Source organism: Hibiscus syriacus, unplaced genomic scaffold, assembly GCF_006381635.1.
Source record: "Hibiscus syriacus cultivar Baekdansim isolate YM2019G1 unplaced genomic scaffold, ASM638163v2 tig00112503_pilon, whole genome shotgun sequence".
NCBI lineage: Eukaryota > Viridiplantae > Streptophyta > Magnoliopsida > Malvales > Malvaceae > Hibiscus > Hibiscus syriacus.
In genome coordinates this window covers 2,319,784-2,340,886 of record NW_024063349.1, presented here as the reverse complement: position 1 = coordinate 2,340,886, position 21,103 = coordinate 2,319,784, and the positions used below count along the sequence as shown (strand labels likewise).

Below are 21,103 nucleotides of genomic sequence, written 5' to 3'. Positions count from 1 at the left end.
TTTTTCTTGTCAACAATCTTAAATTTATGTAAAATTAAAAAAAATTACATTGTATACAAGTTTTTACGCAGTCATAACTATATTTCTCCAAACAAAACGAAATTTAGGAGATTCATAAATTTTATTATCATTTTTATAGTTTATATAGAAGAGGGTACGCCTTTTAATTTAAATGAAAAATCAAAAAATAATGAGCAGAGATAATAATTATCACGTAATTCAAATAATGAAAAAAGAATGACCCTTCAAAGAGAGCTCGGAGAAAAGCTCTCTAATAGAAAAAGACATCTATTTTGTACTTTAGTTGTATCACATAACAGTTTGGATAGGTAATCAAATATGTTTATAGATGATTTAGAATCGTAATGAAATTGGAATTTATTGAAAGAAATTAGTAATAAAGTGAATGTTATTTTTTTTGGAGGGTTCAATTTTGAACATAACATTGTTATAGGTTTTTTTTTTAATATATATTATTTTATAGTTATTTTGGACTATTCAAATAAATTAGTGATAAAAAAGAATGTTATTCTCTTTGAATGGTTTGATTTTGAACTGGTATAACTACAGGTGTCTACATTTTCATAAGTTAAGAAAAATTATGAATATATATTATCTTATAATCGTCTCAGACTATCCAAAAGAAATCATAATATTGATCTTATTTGTTCTATTTATTTATCATTTATTTAATTTGTTTATCTGCTAATGAGATAATTGACTTAAATTTTACATTTACTGTCTTATTCACTAATTATTAGGTTAGTGTGAAATTTTACAGTGACAGAATTGAAATAAAACGTTACAGTGTTATGATTATTCAGTACAGAACAACACCTGTATTGATGGAAGCTTGTAATATCATAGATTTGTTAAGCACAATGGAATAGTTTTGTTTTAGTGGAACAATATTTTCAGAAATGCACAATATAGGCTAATTATAGAGTTTAACAATTTTATTTTATTTTTATAAAATCTTGGGTGACAGTTATTTCGTAGAGTCAGTATGTTGGATCCAAACTTAGGCCCATTTTTTCCAAAACATCCGTACACGATTTTACTGACCACAGTAAAAGTGAGGGAAAAACACACGTCATTTTTAGCAGCAAAACAAGAGCAGTGGTTCATACCATCACCAGCAGAAGCAACGGTGAAAATGAATGTGAAGGCCATTGTCATTACTAATACTAACATAAATGCCAATCTAAAGCTATACAATTTACTGCTTAAGTTTATGGTTATTGGTTACCACTTCAATGCTTAAGTGGTATATTTATATTTTCTTCCGAGTTGGTATCCAACTTCTATTACGTGAAATGATTTTGATTTTTATGTGTTACAACTTGCGGGCCTCATGTACTAAGGAGTGACCGAAATTTTATCTTAAGAAAATTGCGTAATTACATGCCTCAACCACTTCGTATTCGATATTCTGTCAAAATTCGAGTTTTTCATTTTTAATCTATACTTCCTTTTCCGATTTCAATACAGGTTTAATTTTATTTATTGTTTCGAATTGTTTTCTAACAATTATAACATTTGACAGTGATGATGTTATTGTGACACGATAATTTAAAAAATAATAAATAATAAAGTATCCAATTTTAAATTTCACCGATGCTGATTGTTCATCGACTTGTTTTGCCTTTTATAAATGTTTTTTTATTTCTTAGTTAAATTATAATCTATTTTGTAAGAGTTTAATTTTTTGCATTTCTAAATATTTTTATCTTTAGTATTTTTTATAATTTTTTTTCATAATATTGTAAATTTTTGTTATGTTTTTTTTTATATATTTTTTATAAAATATTTTTGTTAACATGACATAATGTTTTTAACTTTAGTCGTCTATTTGAAATTTGAAATTATCATATGTTTAAGATATATTTTTATTAATATTCTATTTTCATCTTTTAAAGTATCATAATTTTATTCCCTAAAATTCTAGAAATTCGTCCCCATAATCTAAAATCTTTTGTCTATCACTCCTTCCGGTTGTTAAGAACTTTTCTATGTTTAATGTTATTGTAGCTCATAAAAGTAGAAGAAATAAAAATAATTTTAAAATATGATAAGATTTAAATTGTGTTTTACTCATAATATGTTTCATAGAATTTCATTTGGAATATAAAGATTTTCTTTTAACCTTTTTCATACGATTCTGAAATAATTTATCCTTTCATGGACATGATATTTTTCATTAAATAAAGGAATTAATAGCAACTATAATCGTATAGTAGAAATCCATCTAAAAATACCAAATATAATCCTTAAATAAGTAAAAACCACCCACCATCTGAGATAAGAAGAAACTTGTGGAACTCTAACTTGGTGGGTGTGTATCGGACGTAACATCCATGTTCTTAGATAATTGCACTATAAATCTTTATTCTTTAATTAACAAAATTTTCCTTTCTATATTCACTCCTGTTGATCTTCGTTCTTTACCCTGATGCAGGGCTATCTAACATGAAAGAGTCCAGGTGGCAACTAATTGTTTAGTACACGTGGCAACAAAAAATGAGTGCGGGAAGAAAATACCACAAGGCCGGTGCGGCTGAACCATTGGGAGACAAGTGTCGTGATCTGACGCGCCATATCAACCATAGTGACCCTCTATTGACCACCAACTAAAAAAGTTGAAGAGTTTGATTTGTGGTTCAAGTGTCGCTGAGGGCGGTAAACGAGCCGAAGCGAGTTTTAGTATTGTTGAATTTGATTCGATTTGAAAATTTTTAAAATGGAGTTTGATTCGGATCAAAGACTCGCGAGCCTAATTTTCAAGCTCCATTCCAACTCGAAATCATGAATTTAAAGTCGTAAAAGCTTGAAATAAAGAAAAAATTTTAAACTTAACCCGGTTGAAGCTTAAACTCGAGCCTGCATATTAAGTACATGAAAATATTATACTGCATTTTTAAAAAAATCAACATATAAATGTTAATATTATTGATAATTTATTTTTAAAATAAAATTTTAATATATTATTTTTTGAGTTATTAACAAGTCGAAACGAACTACTTGATACTCAACTTGAAATAGTCTCAAAAAATGAAGGAAATGGTTTGATATCATATAGATATTTGTTTCTTTACCCTCATGTGACCGGGGACGAACACATAACTTTATATTAGATAAGATGAACTTATAAAATTTTATGCTTAAAAAAGTTTATAAAAACAAATGATCTTGAGACCATTTCCTCAACTCTCCTAGTGCGTTCATCAGCCTGACATCATTCCGTCTTCTTCATTTCATACAATGAACCAACCTCAAATTCCATGGCCATCATTACCAATACCATATTGGATTCTGTTATTTAATCCTAAAAAAACATAACCCAAATCCAAAATGGATCTTAAAATATCCTTAAAGCAACAGGAAAAAAGGCCAAGATATTTGATGCTCCATTGTAGCTTTTGTGGAAGATCTTTCGGTAGCCATTTAACCGCCCACCAAATGGCGTATTGCCATTTATACACCTTCAATTCCATCAAGCTTTTCCATTCGGCAAATACCATGGATATTTATCAACAAAACTTCCATTATCCATACGCTGCATATAGCACTGGTATTGCTACACCAGTGTTTTCCTTCTTGCCCACTTAACTGCCACTAATGGATAACATATCCTACTTTCTAAAATCATTCTACCCTTTTTTGTTTTAGTTTTGGTATATCCGAGTTGTAGATGTTCAAATTCGAATCTTGTTTCGATCGGTGACAAACTCGGTTGATTTTGAGGTAAACGATGATAAAAGAAGAAGAAATGTTCGAAATTTCTATTTTATTTAGTTGTATGTACCATGGAATTTCCAATCCAAAATCCTTTGGAGAAGCATGCGTGTTGACATCACTCGCCACTAAACCAAACTTTATGCTTCATTCTCCATAACCTTCATGATTCTCATCCCAAGTGGGTCTCAATCATTTTCATTCATCCTCTCCCAATTAAAACGACCATGTTTTCCTTATTACTTACGATTCTGCCATTGAAACCCCATCACCTGGGGCTCTTATTGCTGCCTAACTTGGTTAGCTGGACCACCACTTGCCTCAGACCGGCCAACTTGGGGGAGACTCATTAGCTTGAATCAGTGAGTTGAATGCCATTCAAGTAATCATTTGGCTGACATTTTAATGCTAGCAGATAAGTTCAAGGAGTAATGAATATTGCAGACGAGAGAGCATGTTGAAGATAAAAGACAACAAAATGGTGATAGATGATTAAACGTACATTCTCTAAACTCGAACGAGAATCGAGTAAAACTATGTATTTGATCCGGATCCGAATCCGAATCCTAATGTGTCAAACACAAATACGCGAAGAGAATGAAAATTTCCTGCTGCAAGGAAATAGTGAATGTTGCATACATGTTGTCAACGACAGAGCCCCGTTCCATGGAGCATAATGCAGATAACACAGTTCTAAATGGCCTTGTTAACCTCAAAACTCAATGAATCGACTCGGGAAAAGATCAAGTTGCTTGCATTTGCAGTTTGCACAACCAAGTTGATTATCATCCCCCCCCCCCCCCGCTTTTCACCTACTTTATCTTACCGAGTTTTCTTCATTTAACTCAAAAGATCTCTCACTGAGTCAAAAAAGTGTTGTTTCTTTGTGCAAAAGGAATGATTGAGGAGTAATGACTTTCAAGTCCAGCTTACACACCAGCAAAATCAAACAAATGGGGTCCATTCTCCACAAAAGGATAAGGGCAACTTGTGTAATATTGTGTATGTTATAAGGGTATTGCCATTAACATCTTCTTTAAATACCACCATCACCTTTGCTCAACTTCCATTATATTTTCTTCTTTTACTGTGTGAAGTTTTACAAAGGCCATGGGGAATTGCTTAGTTGCAGAAGAGAAAGTAATAAGAGTCATGGAGCCTGATGGCAAAATACTTGAATATCAACCCCCCATCAATGTTCAACAAGTTCTATCGAACTTTTCCGGTCACGCTCTGTCGGACTCGTTCTCCGGCTTCCAGCATCTTCGACCCGATGCAAAGTTGCTCTCCGGGCAGTTGTATTACCTTGTACCTCTCCCATCACCATCCAAAAAGGGTAAGAAAAAGGTCCGGTTTTCGAATCCGGAGGTTAACAATGATGATGATCAAGGGAAGCCTGGTGTTGTGAGAATTAAGTTGATAATCAGTAAGCAAGAACTTCAAGAGCTGCTTGAGAAAGGAGGAGTTTCAGCTAAGGATATGGTTTCTCAGATACAAAGTAAACAAAACACATCTGATGTAAACTAGCAAAACATAACATATAGTAAAAAACAAGTGTTTTAGCTTTTGTTAGCTAGAATTAATCATAGGGATAGAGTAGATAGAATATATATCAAGTATACACAAGATATGAATGATGTCTCCTTCATGAAAATTTAGCAGATAAAATGATATAATCTGTATTGAATCCATGTCCCTTGTGAACATCCATTGATGTTGTCTTCATTTAAATGGATTTCCAATTCAATTCTTAACATCAATGACCTCCTTGATTACAAGAAATGGGCATCTATCGCCTAATTAAACAAAGTTAAACTGAGTATCAGTCACTCCAGCACATGCTAGGTCAATGAAATAGTAACAAAGGCTTGTAACTGTGTGTAATACAACAGTAATTAGAATAAAAGCTTCTTCTTTATTAGAATAATGGAAAAGCCAATATATTTTTGAGTTCTGGAACTCAAGAGATAGTACTTTTGATGCCCCAGGTTTTAGCACAATCCACCACATTTTAAAGAACCTAAATTCATCTAACCCAACTTGAGGCTTCTGTCTCATTCTCACCTGCCAAGTCACTAAAAGGGAGCTTTTCTAATTGTCATCTCACCTTAAAAACATGGTTTGGAAAGGGAAAAAAGAGGAATGAAAGCAACTTCTCCATCTCTTAGATCCTAACTGATGCTAAAATCCAAACCAGAATCATACTAAAAGCAATTCTAACACTTGTATATAGCATATATTCGAACCTTAAATGTACGAAATAACTTAAAATAAAGTAAACATATCCATATCTGAGTACATATTTATATCCAACACTCATACTAGGTTAAAATATTAAAATACAAGAACACTAAGAATGTATAATTACCCTTTGCATTGGTGATAATTAGGGCTATGGTGGTGCGTCTACTGCTCCACCCACGATAGCGTTGGTGCTATTACTCATAATTATAGGCAATTCTAGTATGAACTGAAAGGACAAGTCAACTTAAGCCAGTAAAATTTGCATTATGATACGGGTAGGAAGAGTTTAAGTGAGCTTTTCTTTAGCGTGTGTGGTGCATTAATCATGATACTCTTGAAATGCTTAACAAGTATTAGCAATCTATTTCCATCACCAATCACAAAATTCTCAATTTACTTCTGAGCCTGAGGAACAGCATTCTTTCCTTTCATAGTAAACTTTTGTGTGTGTGTGTGTGTGAATATACCATGAAGCATCTTTAGCCTAAACCAAAAAGAAAAGGTCATAGAAACAGGAAATTGAGACTTAAAAGCCGAAAGGGTCTGAAAAGAATTTGGAAGATGTGGTGAGGTGGGAAATGTGTCGGATGTAACTGAAAGTTTCATAGACAGGATCATTTCAGTTATCAAAGCTTTTGGAAACTAAACGTTTTATAAATGGAAGTTAGGTTTTACAGTGGAACCAACATGAGGTTAATTAATAGAATAACCACCCAGTTTTCCATCTTGATTCCCAAACCAATTTATATATATTGAAAAAAAAGGAGGCTAGAAAGTATAGAACAGGGCACTTTCTGAAAAACATGCTTGAAAACCAGCCGTCATTAATGGCTCATATCATGTCACCATGTCTGCCATAAGTGGCATATTTTGTATGGTCCCTTATCACCTTAGACTTGGCTCTTTCCTCATCCAGGGGATAACATTTAACAGTAATGGAGATAAAAGATAGAAAAATATATGTCTGATATCTTAATCTGCAATAAAAGGTAGTAATAAATAAATACAATAGGATTCAAAGATTTGATGATAATTACAACTGTTTCACCTTTTCATGGTAGGTATAACACATTAGAACCCAGAGATTGAGTCTTCCACCTCAAGAGATCCCGAAACACTCTCCACCATCAAGCCTGGTGGTCGACTGGAATGTTGTTAAGGTTCAGAGTACGGACTTGGTTTTGAATTACGTAAAAGATTTGATGTTGTAATTGATATGAATAAAATATATTATCATTATCGCCATGTGAAATTTCATTTGATTTTCATCAGTTGAAGTGGTCAACAATGCATGCAAGTGGTAAGCTCGACGTGGTCAATAATGTATGCAAGTGGTAAGTTATTCAATTTGGCAAATGAAGGGTCGAGGTTATTGCCTTGCTTTCTATTACCTAATATCATCTATGGTGTGGAACATTTCAAATGCTTCACTAGGCATATTTCTAATCAAATTCAACAAAACGACGTAGAGGGATGGATTGAAAGGGACGACCAGAGTGGACATTCCCCTTAAAACTTCAAATTATCATATATTTAGATATTTTTTTTTGTATTTTTTATTGATAATCTGTTTTCGTCCCTAGAATTTTATAAGTTCACCTCGTCTAAAATTTTAAACATTTATCTCCTCTAACATAAAATCTTACGTTTGTCCCTTGATGAACGATCTTGAGTCTAGTTTATGTTCTGGGGTGCCACAGTTTCATTGAGGAATTTCAGTAACATATTTACTAAGCCGTGAGCAAAACGCTGCAATACAATTTATTGTGCAGTTGCAGAAGTTCCTTCATGGTGAAATAATATATCTTTCAGGTACATTGGTCATACTTCATTTTTTATATTGTTTTGATCACTCCTCTGTAAGTATTTTAGGTCGATTCTATGGTTTCTTTCTGCAATTCAAGGCACTATATTGAAGATGTGATGCCTCCTATAACAATGGTGTATATAGCTCGGTTTGGGTTTCACTGCAATAATTTCAGGTTTCTCCAAGACAAATGAAAAAAGAATTTTCACAAGTGCTGTATATTTCCCCTTCAAACGTGCTCGACTTTTCCAACCAAAAAAGACCAGAGACTGGTTGTTAACCCCTCAAATCTCGGTCATCCTGTTATTATGAACATTGGCCATCAAATCACAATCATACAGAACCTAATCGTTCGATGCAAATGCAACTATGATGACAAAATGGGTTCAATCAGTTTGATGCTGCCATCAACAAATCTGAATAATAATTTTTTTTGAATGATTGTCTAACCAACTCATGGTTATGAAACAAAGCTGTTCGACCAAAACACATTTTATTGCAACAATGAGAGCATAGCTACCAAAAATAGACATATGCTCTGGCTCAATCCTCAATAACAAATTCAAAACATCCAGAAAAGGTCTGGTGATTTCATTCCTCTGATTGCCTCTGTCCCAACACTGGAATGTCTTCATATCGTTTCTGTAGTACAACAATAACGCCGAACTTACAAGTTTAGTAGATGAACCACATAAGCTCTGGAGATAATTAATTATTGCAGACAAAGATCAGTAAACATGCAGTCATCAAGCAACTGACACCAGAAGGCTAGATTATATCACATGGTTTAGGAAAATAAAGGGAAGAGGAAGCAAAAATAACTCATTTTTGGCATTACATACGGCATACATATGCACTCAACTGACACCAGAAAATAATAAAATTAGGAACACAACCTAAGAGGCTCAATATGAAATAAGTAACAAGTAACAAGTAACACCCACCACCACACAATGTACAAATATAAGGTGCAACAATTGTTGAACAGGAGTTAAAGCCTTCTACAAGAATTGCAACATCTATTTCATTTAGCACCCAAATTCAAAATTCGTGATTTTTAAGCTTGCAAGGTAACTACAATCATTCCAAGATCCTTTCTCAATAAAGCCTATCACAAGCAGCCACAATTTCAAAAATTTTCTGAAGCCGTGTTTCCCAACCCAAGCATCTAATAGCACTATCAAAACAATGATATATATTTGATCATAGAAAACCATAGAAACGACAGGTACGATATTACGACTATATTGTATACTCTCATCAATGCAATCAAATACGACTATATTGTATCCTCTCATCAATGCAATCAAATACAAGTCCATGCGTGTAACATTGAGTTCACAACCCAATTTGTCAATGATATTCCAAATAATCCCAGCAAAATAAGCTGCCTATGCCATAAAATTCACAAGAAAACTGAATTAAGATAAGAAAATTTACCCCAACATTGTTGTATTCCCAGAGCCTATGAACTCCATAATCTACAGCCTGCAAAAGTCAAGTCAATAATAATAATAAAAAAAACTTCATACTTCTTTTTCATTAGACTAAAACTCATCAACAACAATTAAAACCAAATAAACATCATTTACAATATAAAAACCAAAAAATAAAATAGCAATTATTATCATCGGAGCAAAAGCATCCCAATCAGAAATTAACAAACCCTAAACTTTTCCCCTACAAATCAACAACAAATTTTAAACGAAAAAGGGGATCAAATGTCTAAATCAATGAGATTCAACGCGAAAGAGAGATAAAATTTACGCGTTCGCCGAGGAAAGCACCGGCGATGACGAAGGTGACGTATACGGAGTTACGGCGCATGATGACTCTGTAGAGGCTTTCGAAGAGGCCTCCTTGACTTCTTCTTCGAGTGACAGAACCCATGATGATTCAATATGGTAAAGGAAGTTTCTTTTGCGGGGATCTGCGATTAAGGTTTGCAGAGATGGTGAACTAAGGGTTACTGGGTCTACCCGAATTATAGGGAATGCGCTTGCTGGGTCGACGGCTCAATTGCTTTGATTTTTTTTTTTTTTTTTGTTGATAAAGTACTCAAATTGTCCTTTACTGAGTTTCTATTATTAGAATTTATAAAATAATTTTTTAATTATAGAATATTATTTTATTAAATCTATTTATTATTAAAAATTATAAAATAATTATTTATATATTTAAATATTTTAAATATATATTTTTTTATTAAAATTTTAACAATAATATGTTGACATATAAATTGAAGATCGTTTGTGTATTTTATTTTATTTTAATTTTATTTTGGTCATTGGTCATTAAAAATTTAACAAAACTATTAATGTTAGATTTTTTTTATAATGATATGACATTATTTTATGGTAATATATTAATATAGTTTGTATCTTTTAATGATGAATGACCAAAATATATTCAAAATGTAATATTATGTATGATTTTAAAAAAAATAATTGAAAGATAAAATCCGATATAAGGGAATAGGTGGGTGACACAAGCTCGACTGGCTTTCCAGGTACCTGAACCTCGGTTCCAACTGAACTGTTTCTGATGATTCTTGTGGCATTGACTCGGGTGTTTCCTTTTTCATCGACTCGGTCTCTGATTGTGTGTTGTGACTCTCGGCTGCCCCCTTGTTTTCGTTCTACAAAGAATTAACAGTTAAAACTGATGAATCCCAATTTTCATTTACACAGGTATAATCTCATGCTTCGAAGCTTGATAGTCAATAGCAATAGCATATCAACAAGAACAGTGGTAGTAATTATTTAACTTTTTCTTTAATCTCTTTTTTACTTTCACTTTCTCACCCACCAAACAGTACAAAACCAGTTATAGTTCAATGAAAAAGCCAAGACAAATAACGCAATGAAAAGACAGGACTCTATTGAAATGAATGATTCCACCACCCCTGCTGCACTGATTTGCTGATATAGGTTATTTAAAAAATATTAGTTGAATTAGAGTATCGTCGAAATTATTTTTCGAGATATTGTGGATATTACAATAATCGAAGAGTCGTCGGGAACACAATACGTCTTTTGAAAAAGACGTCGGGAACACAATACGTCTTTTGGAAAAGACGTTGGGAACATAATGCATCTTCCTCGTTTTTTGCTGTTAAACAAAGTTAAAGACGCACTGGGGAAGGTTGAACAAAACTGAAGACGCATTATGTTTCCGGCGACTTTCGAAGTCGCACTATGTTTCCGGCCACTTCCGACGGATACTGTAACATTTACACTAGACCAAAAAATAATTTCGATGAGACCCTATTTCATCCAATAATTTTTTCATAACACCATGAGAGCAATTCAACCCCTGCTATAATAAAATCACATCAACCACTAAATCAATTGGTTTAGAGCATCAAGTAATAGCATATGATTCGATGCGACGAATATTAAATTCGTATTCAAGAGATTAAAATAAAAAATTAGAAATTTTAAGGTCTAATGACTGATGACAATCGATAGTGATTGGTGAAACTAGTGAGTAACAACCGACAGTGGATGAATTTGATAAGATTCATGAGTTAAATTGATATTTTATCAAAATTCAAGGATCAAATTGATATTTTAGTTAAAGTTTAAGGGTCAACTAGATATTTTATCTGAAGATCATGGATGAAATTAAAAACTAACTCATTTTACTAATGTGTTAGGTCATCAAATTAATAACATTTAACGTTTCAAAAATCAAAACATTATAAATTGATAACATAAGTGACAAAATAATAATTTTTATATCAATGAACAAAAATAAAATAAAAGTGACAATTTTAATAGTTTATCCATTTTAAGATATATGAAATTCATAATTGGTAGGCCTGTAAATGAACTGAACGTTCAGCGAACCGTTCATGAACCGTACGGCGGGAAGTTCGTTTATGTGTGTTTATTTATTAAATGAACGAACATGAACAAGATTTTGTGTTCGTTTAATTAAATGAACGAACATGAACATAGGTCTCGTTCGTGAACGTTCTGTTATGTTCGTTCATGTTCATTCATTTATGTTTAACCCAATCTTCTTAAATCAATTTTGGTGACCAATTTGTAAGTATCTTAAAAATATTAATTAATATGATATTCTGATGACCAACTCCATAATTAATCCAATTTTATTTGGAAAACCCAACAATATTAACATAGTTTAGTTCTTTTTGAACGATCCATAAGCTGCATACCCAACACCGTCAACATCCACTGCACCGGAACCCTATGTGACTGCACCACCAGCTGGTTATCCGATGAGCAAAGAGGAGTCCCAGAAACCGATTGCTTTCGAAACCAAGTCCAAAGGTGATGGATTCCGGAAGGAATGTTAAGTATTAAGCACCGTTTTTTCTACTCAAATAATCTTCTTTTCTTTCATATATAATGGAGTATTCGAATTTACAAGTAAATAGTGATCAACCAGCAACTCAAGTCAGCTTACTTGAACTCAAGACCCCAATAATGGTGAGGCCTTATTCCATAGGTTGAGAAGTTCTTTAACGCGTTTCATCAAACAAATTTTGTGCGCCATCCAGATATGGAAGTTTAGCCAGCCGAGAAAGAATGGTTTTTGATGTATGAGTTGGTGTGAACAATAAACCAACCTACTTCTCTCATATCCCAATTTTCAACTTCTACATAACACAAAGCTAAGGACATGTTTGTTTGATCCCCAAGGATTAAGGTCGGCAATCACATGAAACACAATTTGTGTTCATCTCGACTGTTGTTGAAGGAGAGAGGAATAAAGAAAGTGGAGGAACGTTATGCAATCCCACATCAGTAGCAAACAAGCAGCTCGGGGTTGGTAACTTATATAAAAGAAGATGGGGGATAATAGGTTTAAGCATCTTTGCGCTTGAGGCAATATCGAGCTTGAATCGAGCTCAGAATCGAGCTTCAATCGAGCTCGAGTCTCGAGTTTTAATCGAGCTCTTAATTTTTTTTTGAGTTCGAGCCTTTTCGAGTTCGAGTCGAGTTTCAATATTATATTTAGATTTCGAGTCGAGCTTGATAATTTTAAGCTCGCGAGATTTCGAGTCGAGTCGAGTCGAGCTGACTTTGAAAGTTTTCGAGTTCGAGTCGAGCTCAACAATACTCGAGCTCGACTCGGCTCGTTTACACCCCTAGGTAGGGTCTCCAACGTTTATGTTCGTTTATGTTCATGTTCATTTATGTTCGTGTTCGTTTATGTTCGTGTTCGTTTATGTTAGTTTATTTATTAAATGAACGAACATGAACAAGTTATATTCCTTAATAAACGAACATGAACAAAAAAAATTTGTTCGTTTATGTTCGTTTATTTATTAAATGAACAAACATAAACATACCTCCGTTCGTGTGCGTTCGGTTCGTTTACAGGCCTAATAATTGGTATACCTATGGAAGTCACTTTAAAAAATTGTTAGTGATATAGATCCCTTTTGTTTATTAGAACTTTTAAGGAAGTAAGGAACTCATATCCTTTAGACCTATGAGTATTATAATTTCTGAATCAATTATATTACATAGACAAAATATATTATAGACTTATATAATCTATTAAAATAAAATTAAAATTTAATATCTATTTTATAATTTTTTTAAATTTAATAATTAAAAATTATTTTAATATAATTTATTGATAACATTTATATTTTGCCAAAAATAAATTAGGATAAATTATATATTTAATCCTAAACTATCAATTTTGATCCGTTTTAGTACCTAAACTTTTATTTTTTTTCAAAATGATACCTAAAGTTTACTTTTTGTTTCATTTTAACATCACTTTGTTAAAAATTTAACGCGTTTAGTACCTAAACTATCAGTGTTGATCCATTTTACTACTTACATTTTCATTTTTTTTCAAAACTTAAGTATGATTTAGCTGCTAAACATGTTTTGGTACCTATACTTTTATTTTTTTCAAAACTTATCGACAGAATGCTAAAATGAATTAAAAACTAAAATTTAGGTATAATTTTAAAAATCAAAAGTTTAAATACTAAAATAGATCAAAATTAATAATTTAGATACTAAATACGTAATTTACTCAATAAAATATCATACATGAATTTTACGAAAATTACTAATCTGAGAAACGAGGTTGCCACAAGTGCCCCGCGGTTCTCCGGTAATCGCGGGCCTGAAGGCTGCGCGCGTGAAACCCAACTCTTCTTTCGTCAAAAACAGTTTCACAGAAAAGCGTAAAATATATTAAAAAGAAAACCTAAAAGTAAAGTTAAAGTAGTATTTGGTCACTTCGCCGATTTCTCACTTGAAGATAATAATCGAATCCAGAAGAGGCAGAACTACATATTTTTTTAGTAAATTTCCTTGTAAGATATTTAATTGAATGGACTTGTTAGATGCAAATTTGGAGCTCAACGAGATTCAAAAGCTTCAAGGCCACACCGATAGGGTTTGGAGCCTCGCTTGGAATCCCGCCACTGCCGCCGCCGATGTGCCAGCGGTTTTCGCTTCTTGCAGCGGAGATAAGACCGTTCGAATCTGGGAGCAGAGTCCCAGCACTCGCTCCTGGGACTGCAAGGTCCTCTCTTACCCTCTGTTATTGATTTCTACTTATTATTATTGTTGTTGTTGTTATTATTATTATGCTGAAAATCTTGCTAATGGGAAGTGAAATTGAGTCAAGCTAGTTCAGAAACTTATAAAGTTCTATTTCTTGCTGCTTCCCCCCCCCCCTTTACATATAAGTTAACTAATATAGGGGATAGTAAAAAACCTTGCTGAAGTCGGTTGAAATTTTGTAATTTTCGTCTCATTTTTCTTTTAATATGAACTGAAATAGATTCCATATTTGTTTAACTATCTTGAAGTATTACTTTATGTGATGTTTGCTGGAATTCATGTCAATTTGGAGTGTGATCTTTTGCAGGCTGTTTTAGAAGAAACACATACTAGAACGGTAAGATCATGTGCTTGGTCACCGACAGGGAAATTGTTGGCCACTGCTAGCTTTGATGCTACCACTGCTATATGGGAAAATGTTGGGGGCGACTTTGAATGCGTTTCCACTTTAGAGGTATTACTCTTATTCTTCTTAGTATCCATTGATGTTTGTTTTTGTTTTTCATTTCTCAAGAGATTTCAGTCAGTTTTGGTGTCATATGCACACCATTTAAAGCAATTGACCAAGTAAAACATAATTATACTGTGAAATTGAGGCTAAAAGCAAAAGGGTTTACCATGTTGAAAGGGACTGAACGATCTACAGTATCTTGCTTCTTGCATTCAGCTAAAAGTATTATTTGAAGATGGAAATTATTAGTATTTAGATTTTAGATTATATTTCTGTTAATATCTGGTTCATTTCTTGATTATATTGGAATATTTATTTTTTACGGTTGTGTATAGGGTCATGAAAATGAAGTGAAAAGTGTATCTTGGAATGCATCGGGTTCTCTTCTTGCGACATGTGGGAGAGATAAAACTGTTTGGATTTGGGAAGTCATGCCAGGGAATGAATTTGAGTGTATTCAAGTCTTACAAGGCCATACTCAAGACGTGAAAATGGTTCAATGGCATCCAACCATGGATATTTTGTTTTCCTGTAGCTATGATAACAACGTCAAGGTACTGTATTGGCTAAACGGATATCTCTCTTTAACAAAACCATGGAACATTATATGCCAACAAGATTGAGAAGTGTGATCAAATTGTAACACATTCACTTTACCTTGTAGGTTTGGTGGTCAGAGGATGATGATGGTGATTGGAGCTGTGTACAGACTTTAGGTGAATCTAGCCAGTATGAGGCCTAAAACCCTATCTGTTATGTTTCAGCTCATTTTCTTGTTTATTGTACCGCTTGGCATGTAGTTTTGTATCTACCTGTTAAGTGTTGTGGTGATGTCTTTTAAATTATAGGGTTAAATACAACTTTGGCCACTCAACTATACCCTATCAAACAATGTGGCTATTTAAGAATTTCTGCTATCAATTTGGCCACTCAACTTTCTTGTCGTTACCCACATCACACATTGCCGTCATGGAATGATGACATGGCATGAATTAATCAATAGATGTGGGACATGTGTCACTGTGAAAAATTCAATTTTTTCAGCAGTGAACAGTAACTGAGCAACAAATAATTAGGGCAGTAGACTGATAAGGCCGCTGCAGCATCAATGGATTAACTGGGTATGGTCATAAGCTCAGGCCGGCATCATAGGAGAAAGACGACCTCGGAAAGCCATTTCTCGTGGTTCCATGCACAGGCATGTGAAGGAGGGTGTATGAGATATAGGCAGCGCGCGGGGGGCACTTACCCCAGCTCTGGTCACTGAAGTTGGCAGATTGGCCGGAAATGGGATGTTACATCCATCCTAGGTGTCTGTGGGAAAAAATATTACCAAAGTAGGGACTTAGAAATAAATAAATAAATTGATGGTAGAAAAGCTGAAAAAATCAGATTTTTTTTCTTTTTTCTTTTGTTAAAAGTGAAGCATGTGACACATCTATCGGTCAATTTATGCCACACCATCATTCCGTGACGGCAATGGGTGATGGCAAGAAAGTTGAGAGGCCAAATTGATAGCAAAAATTCTTAAATGGCCACATTGTTTGATAGGGTACAGTTGAGTACTTGTGTGGCCAAATTGATGGTAAAAATTCTTAGATGGCCACATGTTTGATAGGGTTTAGTTGAGTGGTCATAGTGGTATTTAACCGTAAATTTTATTATACCTTGAAGATTTTTGTCCACTAGTTTATGAATTTTCTAGACTACTAAAAACCTTTTGTTTCAATATCTTATGGTCAGTGGTCACTCTTCCACCGTTTGGTCACTTGATTTTAATGCTAAGGGAGACAAATTGGTAACTTGTAGGTATGTATAAGAATTTTTTCTTTATAATCTGCAGCAATTGGTATTATAGTATTTTCTGATGGCATCAGAAAAAGAAAATAAGAAGAAGATGAAGTTGTATGATGTGTTAAAATAAATTGAACTGATTTTCCAGTGATGATCTTACCCTGAAGATATGGGAAGCAGACATACCAAGGATGCAGTCTGGAGATGGTTATGCACCCTGGTGAGAAACTTGTCGCTTTTTTTTTGTTTTAGAACTTCCACCTATTCTAACTCTTTGTTGTCATCGTATCAAATCCATAGCCTAGGCCGGTTAGCAGCTATCAGGACTTAGATTTTTGTTGATTTCCTTTGATCTTGTTTTCCATTTTTTAAGTGCTTTCTCAGGCTATATGCAATAGTTTGCTTGCATAAAGAAGAATCACTATAAGTGATAAATTCATTGCTTATAATCTTCATTGAAAGTTATTAATGTTCACATTTTGATGCCAAGGAACTCATTCTTGCTATTTGAAACTTTGAAGCATCAAGCCTTACTCTGGTAGTTGTAGCTTTGCTAGGGAACAGTAAACGGAATTATCAAGTATTTCAATAGCATGTATCTTGAAGGGATAAAATCTAAGTTATTAGCATTGATGTATGGCATTTATTTTCTTTTATTCTCGTTTAAGACCTTGTAATGCATACTGTTATCCTTCGCTTTAATGGTTGTCCAGGAATCATCTGTGCACCCTTTCAGGTTATCATGATCGAACAATCTTTTCAGTTCACTGGTCAAGGTATTGACACCATTTTATTGTTCGAACTACATTTATGTTTATTTTGTGAACGAAAATGTTAGTATCCCATTTTTTTATTCAATCTTCTAGATTGAAGGTGAAGGGGTTAATTCAATGTAAAATGTCAAAGTTTTCCGGAAGCATTAGATTTTAATCGATGAATAAATAATTGTTTAAATAACAATTTGAAGGTTCAAAAACAATATTATTTATCATAACTTTTATTTAGATGTCTAATTTAAATCTTTATTTATCACCTGAATAACATGATTTTCTTTTGAGCTTTAAGGTGAAACTGATTGCATATGGATTACTATTACAGAGAGGGAATTATTGCCAGTGGAGCTGCTGATGATGCTGTACGGTTGTTTGTACAGGGCGAAGATGGTTCGGTGTGTAATTCTTTTAGCCTCTTATTCATTGAGCGTATTTATACATGAGAACTTTAACATGCTTCAGTATCAGTTTGTGGTTATGTGAATGCTGAATACCAGCCAAACTAATTGGGCAGATTGTCCTGCTGTACATGAGTACATGTTAAGAGTTCTTGGCTGGATGGATAACCGTCTCTGCCCCTTCCACTGCCACTGCCCCCTTTTTACTTATTTAAGTTTTAAAAGTGGCAATTAAGCTGGTTAATCTTTTTTTTTTGTTTTACTTCAGATGAATGGACCTTCATATCAATTGCTATTGAAGAAGGAGAAGGCCCATGACATGGACATAAATTCAGTGCAATGGTTCCCTGGGGTAAGATTTACTTTCTTGAAAAATTAACTAGGACTCGAGGATTATTGTATGTGCTTTCATGCTCATGCATACAAATGAATATGTCTCAAAAATACGTTGTTTCTTTATGCATTGTGGTTGTTGGCTCAGTTCCCACCCCCCTCCTCCTGAAATAATTGCCTAATGATTGATTTTGAAATGATAGCAAAACCATGCAGAAATTGTTCAAAACAAAAATAACAATTGCAATTATAATTGTCCATTCGAATAGAGCTTTACTGTTCTGATCTGAATTTTCTGAACTGTAATCCCCATCAATTGTCTACTTAGCAGCCTAACCATTATATGTCGAGTTAGAACTTTCCTATAATTTCACACTTTTCTTTTGGGTAAACTACACCTTTAGTACCTAAATTATTACTTTTGTTTCGTTTTGGTACCAAACTTTAGTTTTTTTTTCAAAACTATTCCTAACTTTTAGTTTATGTTTCATTTTGGTACCCCAGTGTTAAAAACTTAATGATGATGTTGACGTGTCACCATAAGATAATGCCACGTCATCATTGAAAAAAAGCACGTCATCAGTTCTGTTAAGGTTTTAACGGCTGGTATCAAAATGAAACCTAAACTAAACGTTAGGCATGATTTTGGAAAAAAAGTTTGGATATTAAAACGAAACAAAAATAATAGTTTAGGTACTAAATGCGTAGTTTATCCCTTTTTCTCTGTTTGTTTATTTTCTGGAGATTATTTATTTCAGAACTATGCTAAACCTGTGAGTGATGCATGCTAAAATGGATTTGTGTGGAGTGTCAATTTTAGCTAACATTTCTGCTTTCGTTATGTTTGAAAATAACAGGAGAAGCGTCTGCTTGCTTCTGCGAGCGATGATGGGACAATAAAGGTATGGGAGCTGGAAACTTTGTCCTGATCCAAATCTCTCTATTTTTTTCTTCTCATAATGGTTTATGGAATCTGCATGAGTGATATTGTAATGATTGTGGTTTGGAGATATTATTTTATTTAGGAAACATGGTTGCAATAGTAGTCGAGCGGAATTGCGGTGTAATTGCAAAATTTTATAAATTTTATGATTTTTTTTATAACTATGAAGCAAGCCGATGTTGGAAATTAGGGGAAGATTGTAAATATTGAGATTCAAATATCATCTTGTTGGATGAATTAGCTAAATTATGGTTCGTCCAATTTCCAGAGTATCGACATAACTCCTACTCTTGTGATTTGGGGAATTTTCACGTGTGGCAGCCTAATATATATATAGTTAAGGAAGTGTGTTATTGGTTTTGTTATTATTTTTTTAATAAAATCGGTAAAAAATTATCGGAAACATTATTATTTCTACCGGTTTTATTATTATTGGGTGTTTTATCGGGTTTGGTAATATATCCGGTAGAAAAAATAATGTTTTAGGTAGAGCTTTATCGAATATATTACCAAGCTCGACAAAACGTCCAATAATAACAAAGTCGGTAGAAATAATAATATTTTAGATAATTTTTTATCGGTTTTGTTAAAAAAATAATAACAAAACCGATAATGCCTTTTTTTAGTTGTATATTAAGGTGGTCGTACGGTAAAATTTTCCTTGTGCTTTACCCTACGCGTATAAATAAAAAGTCAAAATACAACAACTATATTTAAATGATTGTTTTGATCATTAAATTTTTTAAAATTATTAAATAATTATTAAATTAAATAAATTATTATTAAATAATTATTAAATTTTTTAAAATTTTATGAAGTGTTTATTTTAGAATATTTTGCTAAATTTAATGATTATTTTGGGACATGCATGGGGAAGTAATATAAATATTTCTTTATATGAAGGTCTGTTATGATTAAAACTATGTGTATTAAATAAGAATATTTATTATTAGATTTTTAATATCCAGTAAAATTAGAGCTCTATATGATATCTACTCGTTATATCTATGAATCTAAAATCTAAAGAAAGTATTATACACAATTTATATTGAGAAAATAATATAAATATTTTTTTATATTCTCATATTTATTCTTCTTGTTGCTTTGTTTATTTATTTTTTATATTGTTTGAGAATATCTTATTTTTAAATTTAAATACAAATATTATTAAATTAACATATAAGATAAAATAATAATACAAAACCAATTAAGAACATAACAATAATATAAGAATAATTGGAAAAAATATTATATAAAGATAAGAATTAGGCAAAGTATAGGATAATATTATATTGGTAGTTTTATTGTGCGACAATCTAATTTAAGGTTAATTTATAACAATTTTTAACTTAAAGTATTATCTTATTCAACCTAAAAGTGTTATATAATTTGTAATGTTTTCAATTACAACAAAAACTGTTATATTAAAATGATTTTAAGATTTATTATTGAAAAAATTATAATTTATAATAATTTTGGTTATAATAAAAAATGTCATAGAGAAGATAATATTTTTAATTTTAACCTACAATATTATTTTGTGAAATCTAAAAACTAGGCTTTTAATAAAAAAAATTATTGAAATCGATTTTTATCATTTTTAAAGCTTATATTTACCAATTATATTTTAGACTTTTTTAATTATATTAAGTAAAAATATTTTTGTCGGTTTCTCGCGTGAAGAGTAATAATATAAGAGAAAATCGCCTCAGTGACCAAAAAAAAGTTATAATATACGATTTTAAACAACTTTTTTTGGATTTGCCAAAATGACCAACAAAATCGCAACGCGAAATAAAAATCGCAACGCGATCCCCAGAATCGCAAATCAGTTTCCAAAATCGCAACGCGAATATGAAAATCGCAACGCGAACACATAAATCGCAACGCGTATCCGTAAATCGCAACGTGTATCCGTATATCGCAACGCGTATCCGTAAATCGCAATGCGTATCCGTATATCGCAACGCGTATCCGTAAATCGCAACGATAATCCGTAAATCGCAACGAGAATCTGTAAATCGCAACGATAATCCGTAAATCGCAACGAGAATCTGTA

General features: G+C 32.7%; 3 protein-coding genes across 3 annotated transcripts; 2 read left to right on the top strand and 1 right to left on the bottom strand.

Moving 5' to 3' along the window:
• The first annotated feature begins 4,817 nt into the window (after positions 1–4,817).
• On the top strand, positions 4,818–5,389 carry LOC120180844. The gene has a single exon (XM_039186134.1). It carries the CDS (start codon positions 4,846–4,848, stop codon positions 5,260–5,262), a length of 417 nt encoding a protein of 138 aa, XP_039042065.1. The 5' UTR covers positions 4,818–4,845; the 3' UTR covers positions 5,263–5,389.
• Positions 5,390–8,077: 2,688 nt separating this feature from the next.
• LOC120180845 (cytochrome b-c1 complex subunit 9-like) lies at positions 8,078–9,794 on the bottom strand. The gene is made up of 3 exons (XM_039186135.1): positions 9,554–9,794; positions 9,227–9,274; positions 8,078–8,428 (listed from the first exon to the last, which is right to left on the bottom strand). Exons 1-3 carry the CDS (start codon positions 9,674–9,676, stop codon positions 8,378–8,380), a joined length of 222 nt encoding a protein of 73 aa, XP_039042066.1. The 5' UTR covers positions 9,677–9,794; the 3' UTR covers positions 8,078–8,377.
• A 4,260-nt stretch (positions 9,795–14,054) lies between these two features.
• On the top strand, positions 14,055–19,158 carry LOC120180870 (protein CIA1-like). Its single transcript, XM_039186158.1, has 10 exons — positions 14,055–14,311; positions 14,660–14,806; positions 15,139–15,357; positions 15,468–15,530; positions 16,548–16,612; positions 16,746–16,817; positions 17,311–17,373; positions 17,696–17,765; positions 18,037–18,120; positions 18,959–19,158. Exons 1-10 carry the CDS (start codon positions 14,117–14,119, stop codon positions 19,028–19,030), a joined length of 1,050 nt encoding a protein of 349 aa, XP_039042089.1. The 5' UTR covers positions 14,055–14,116; the 3' UTR covers positions 19,031–19,158.
• The last annotated feature ends 1,945 nt before the right edge of the window (positions 19,159–21,103 follow it).

Excerpts from the sequence above, each read along its gene's own strand:
- LOC120180870 (XM_039186158.1), top strand. The coding sequence starts at position 14,117 with ATGGACTTGTTAGATGCAAATTTGGAGCTCAACGAGATTCAAAAGCTT. Across the intron at positions 15,531-16,547 it reads AGACTTTAGGTGAATCTAGC|GGTCACTCTTCCACCGTTTG; the intron begins CAGTATGAGGCC and ends CTTATGGTCAGT. Across the intron at positions 16,613-16,745 it reads GACAAATTGGTAACTTGTAG|TGATGATCTTACCCTGAAGA; the intron begins GTATGTATAAGA and ends CTGATTTTCCAG.
- LOC120180845 (XM_039186135.1), bottom strand. The coding sequence starts at position 9,676 with ATGGGTTCTGTCACTCGAAGAAGAAGTCAAGGAGGCCTCTTCGAAAGC. Across the intron at positions 9,275-9,553 it reads GTGCTTTCCTCGGCGAACGC|GCTGTAGATTATGGAGTTCA; the intron begins GTAAATTTTATC and ends TGACTTTTGCAG. Across the intron at positions 8,429-9,226 it reads GGGAATACAACAATGTTGGG|AAACGATATGAAGACATTCC; the intron begins GTAAATTTTCTT and ends GTTGTACTACAG.
- LOC120180844 (XM_039186134.1), top strand. The coding sequence starts at position 4,846 with ATGGGGAATTGCTTAGTTGCAGAAGAGAAAGTAATAAGAGTCATGGAG.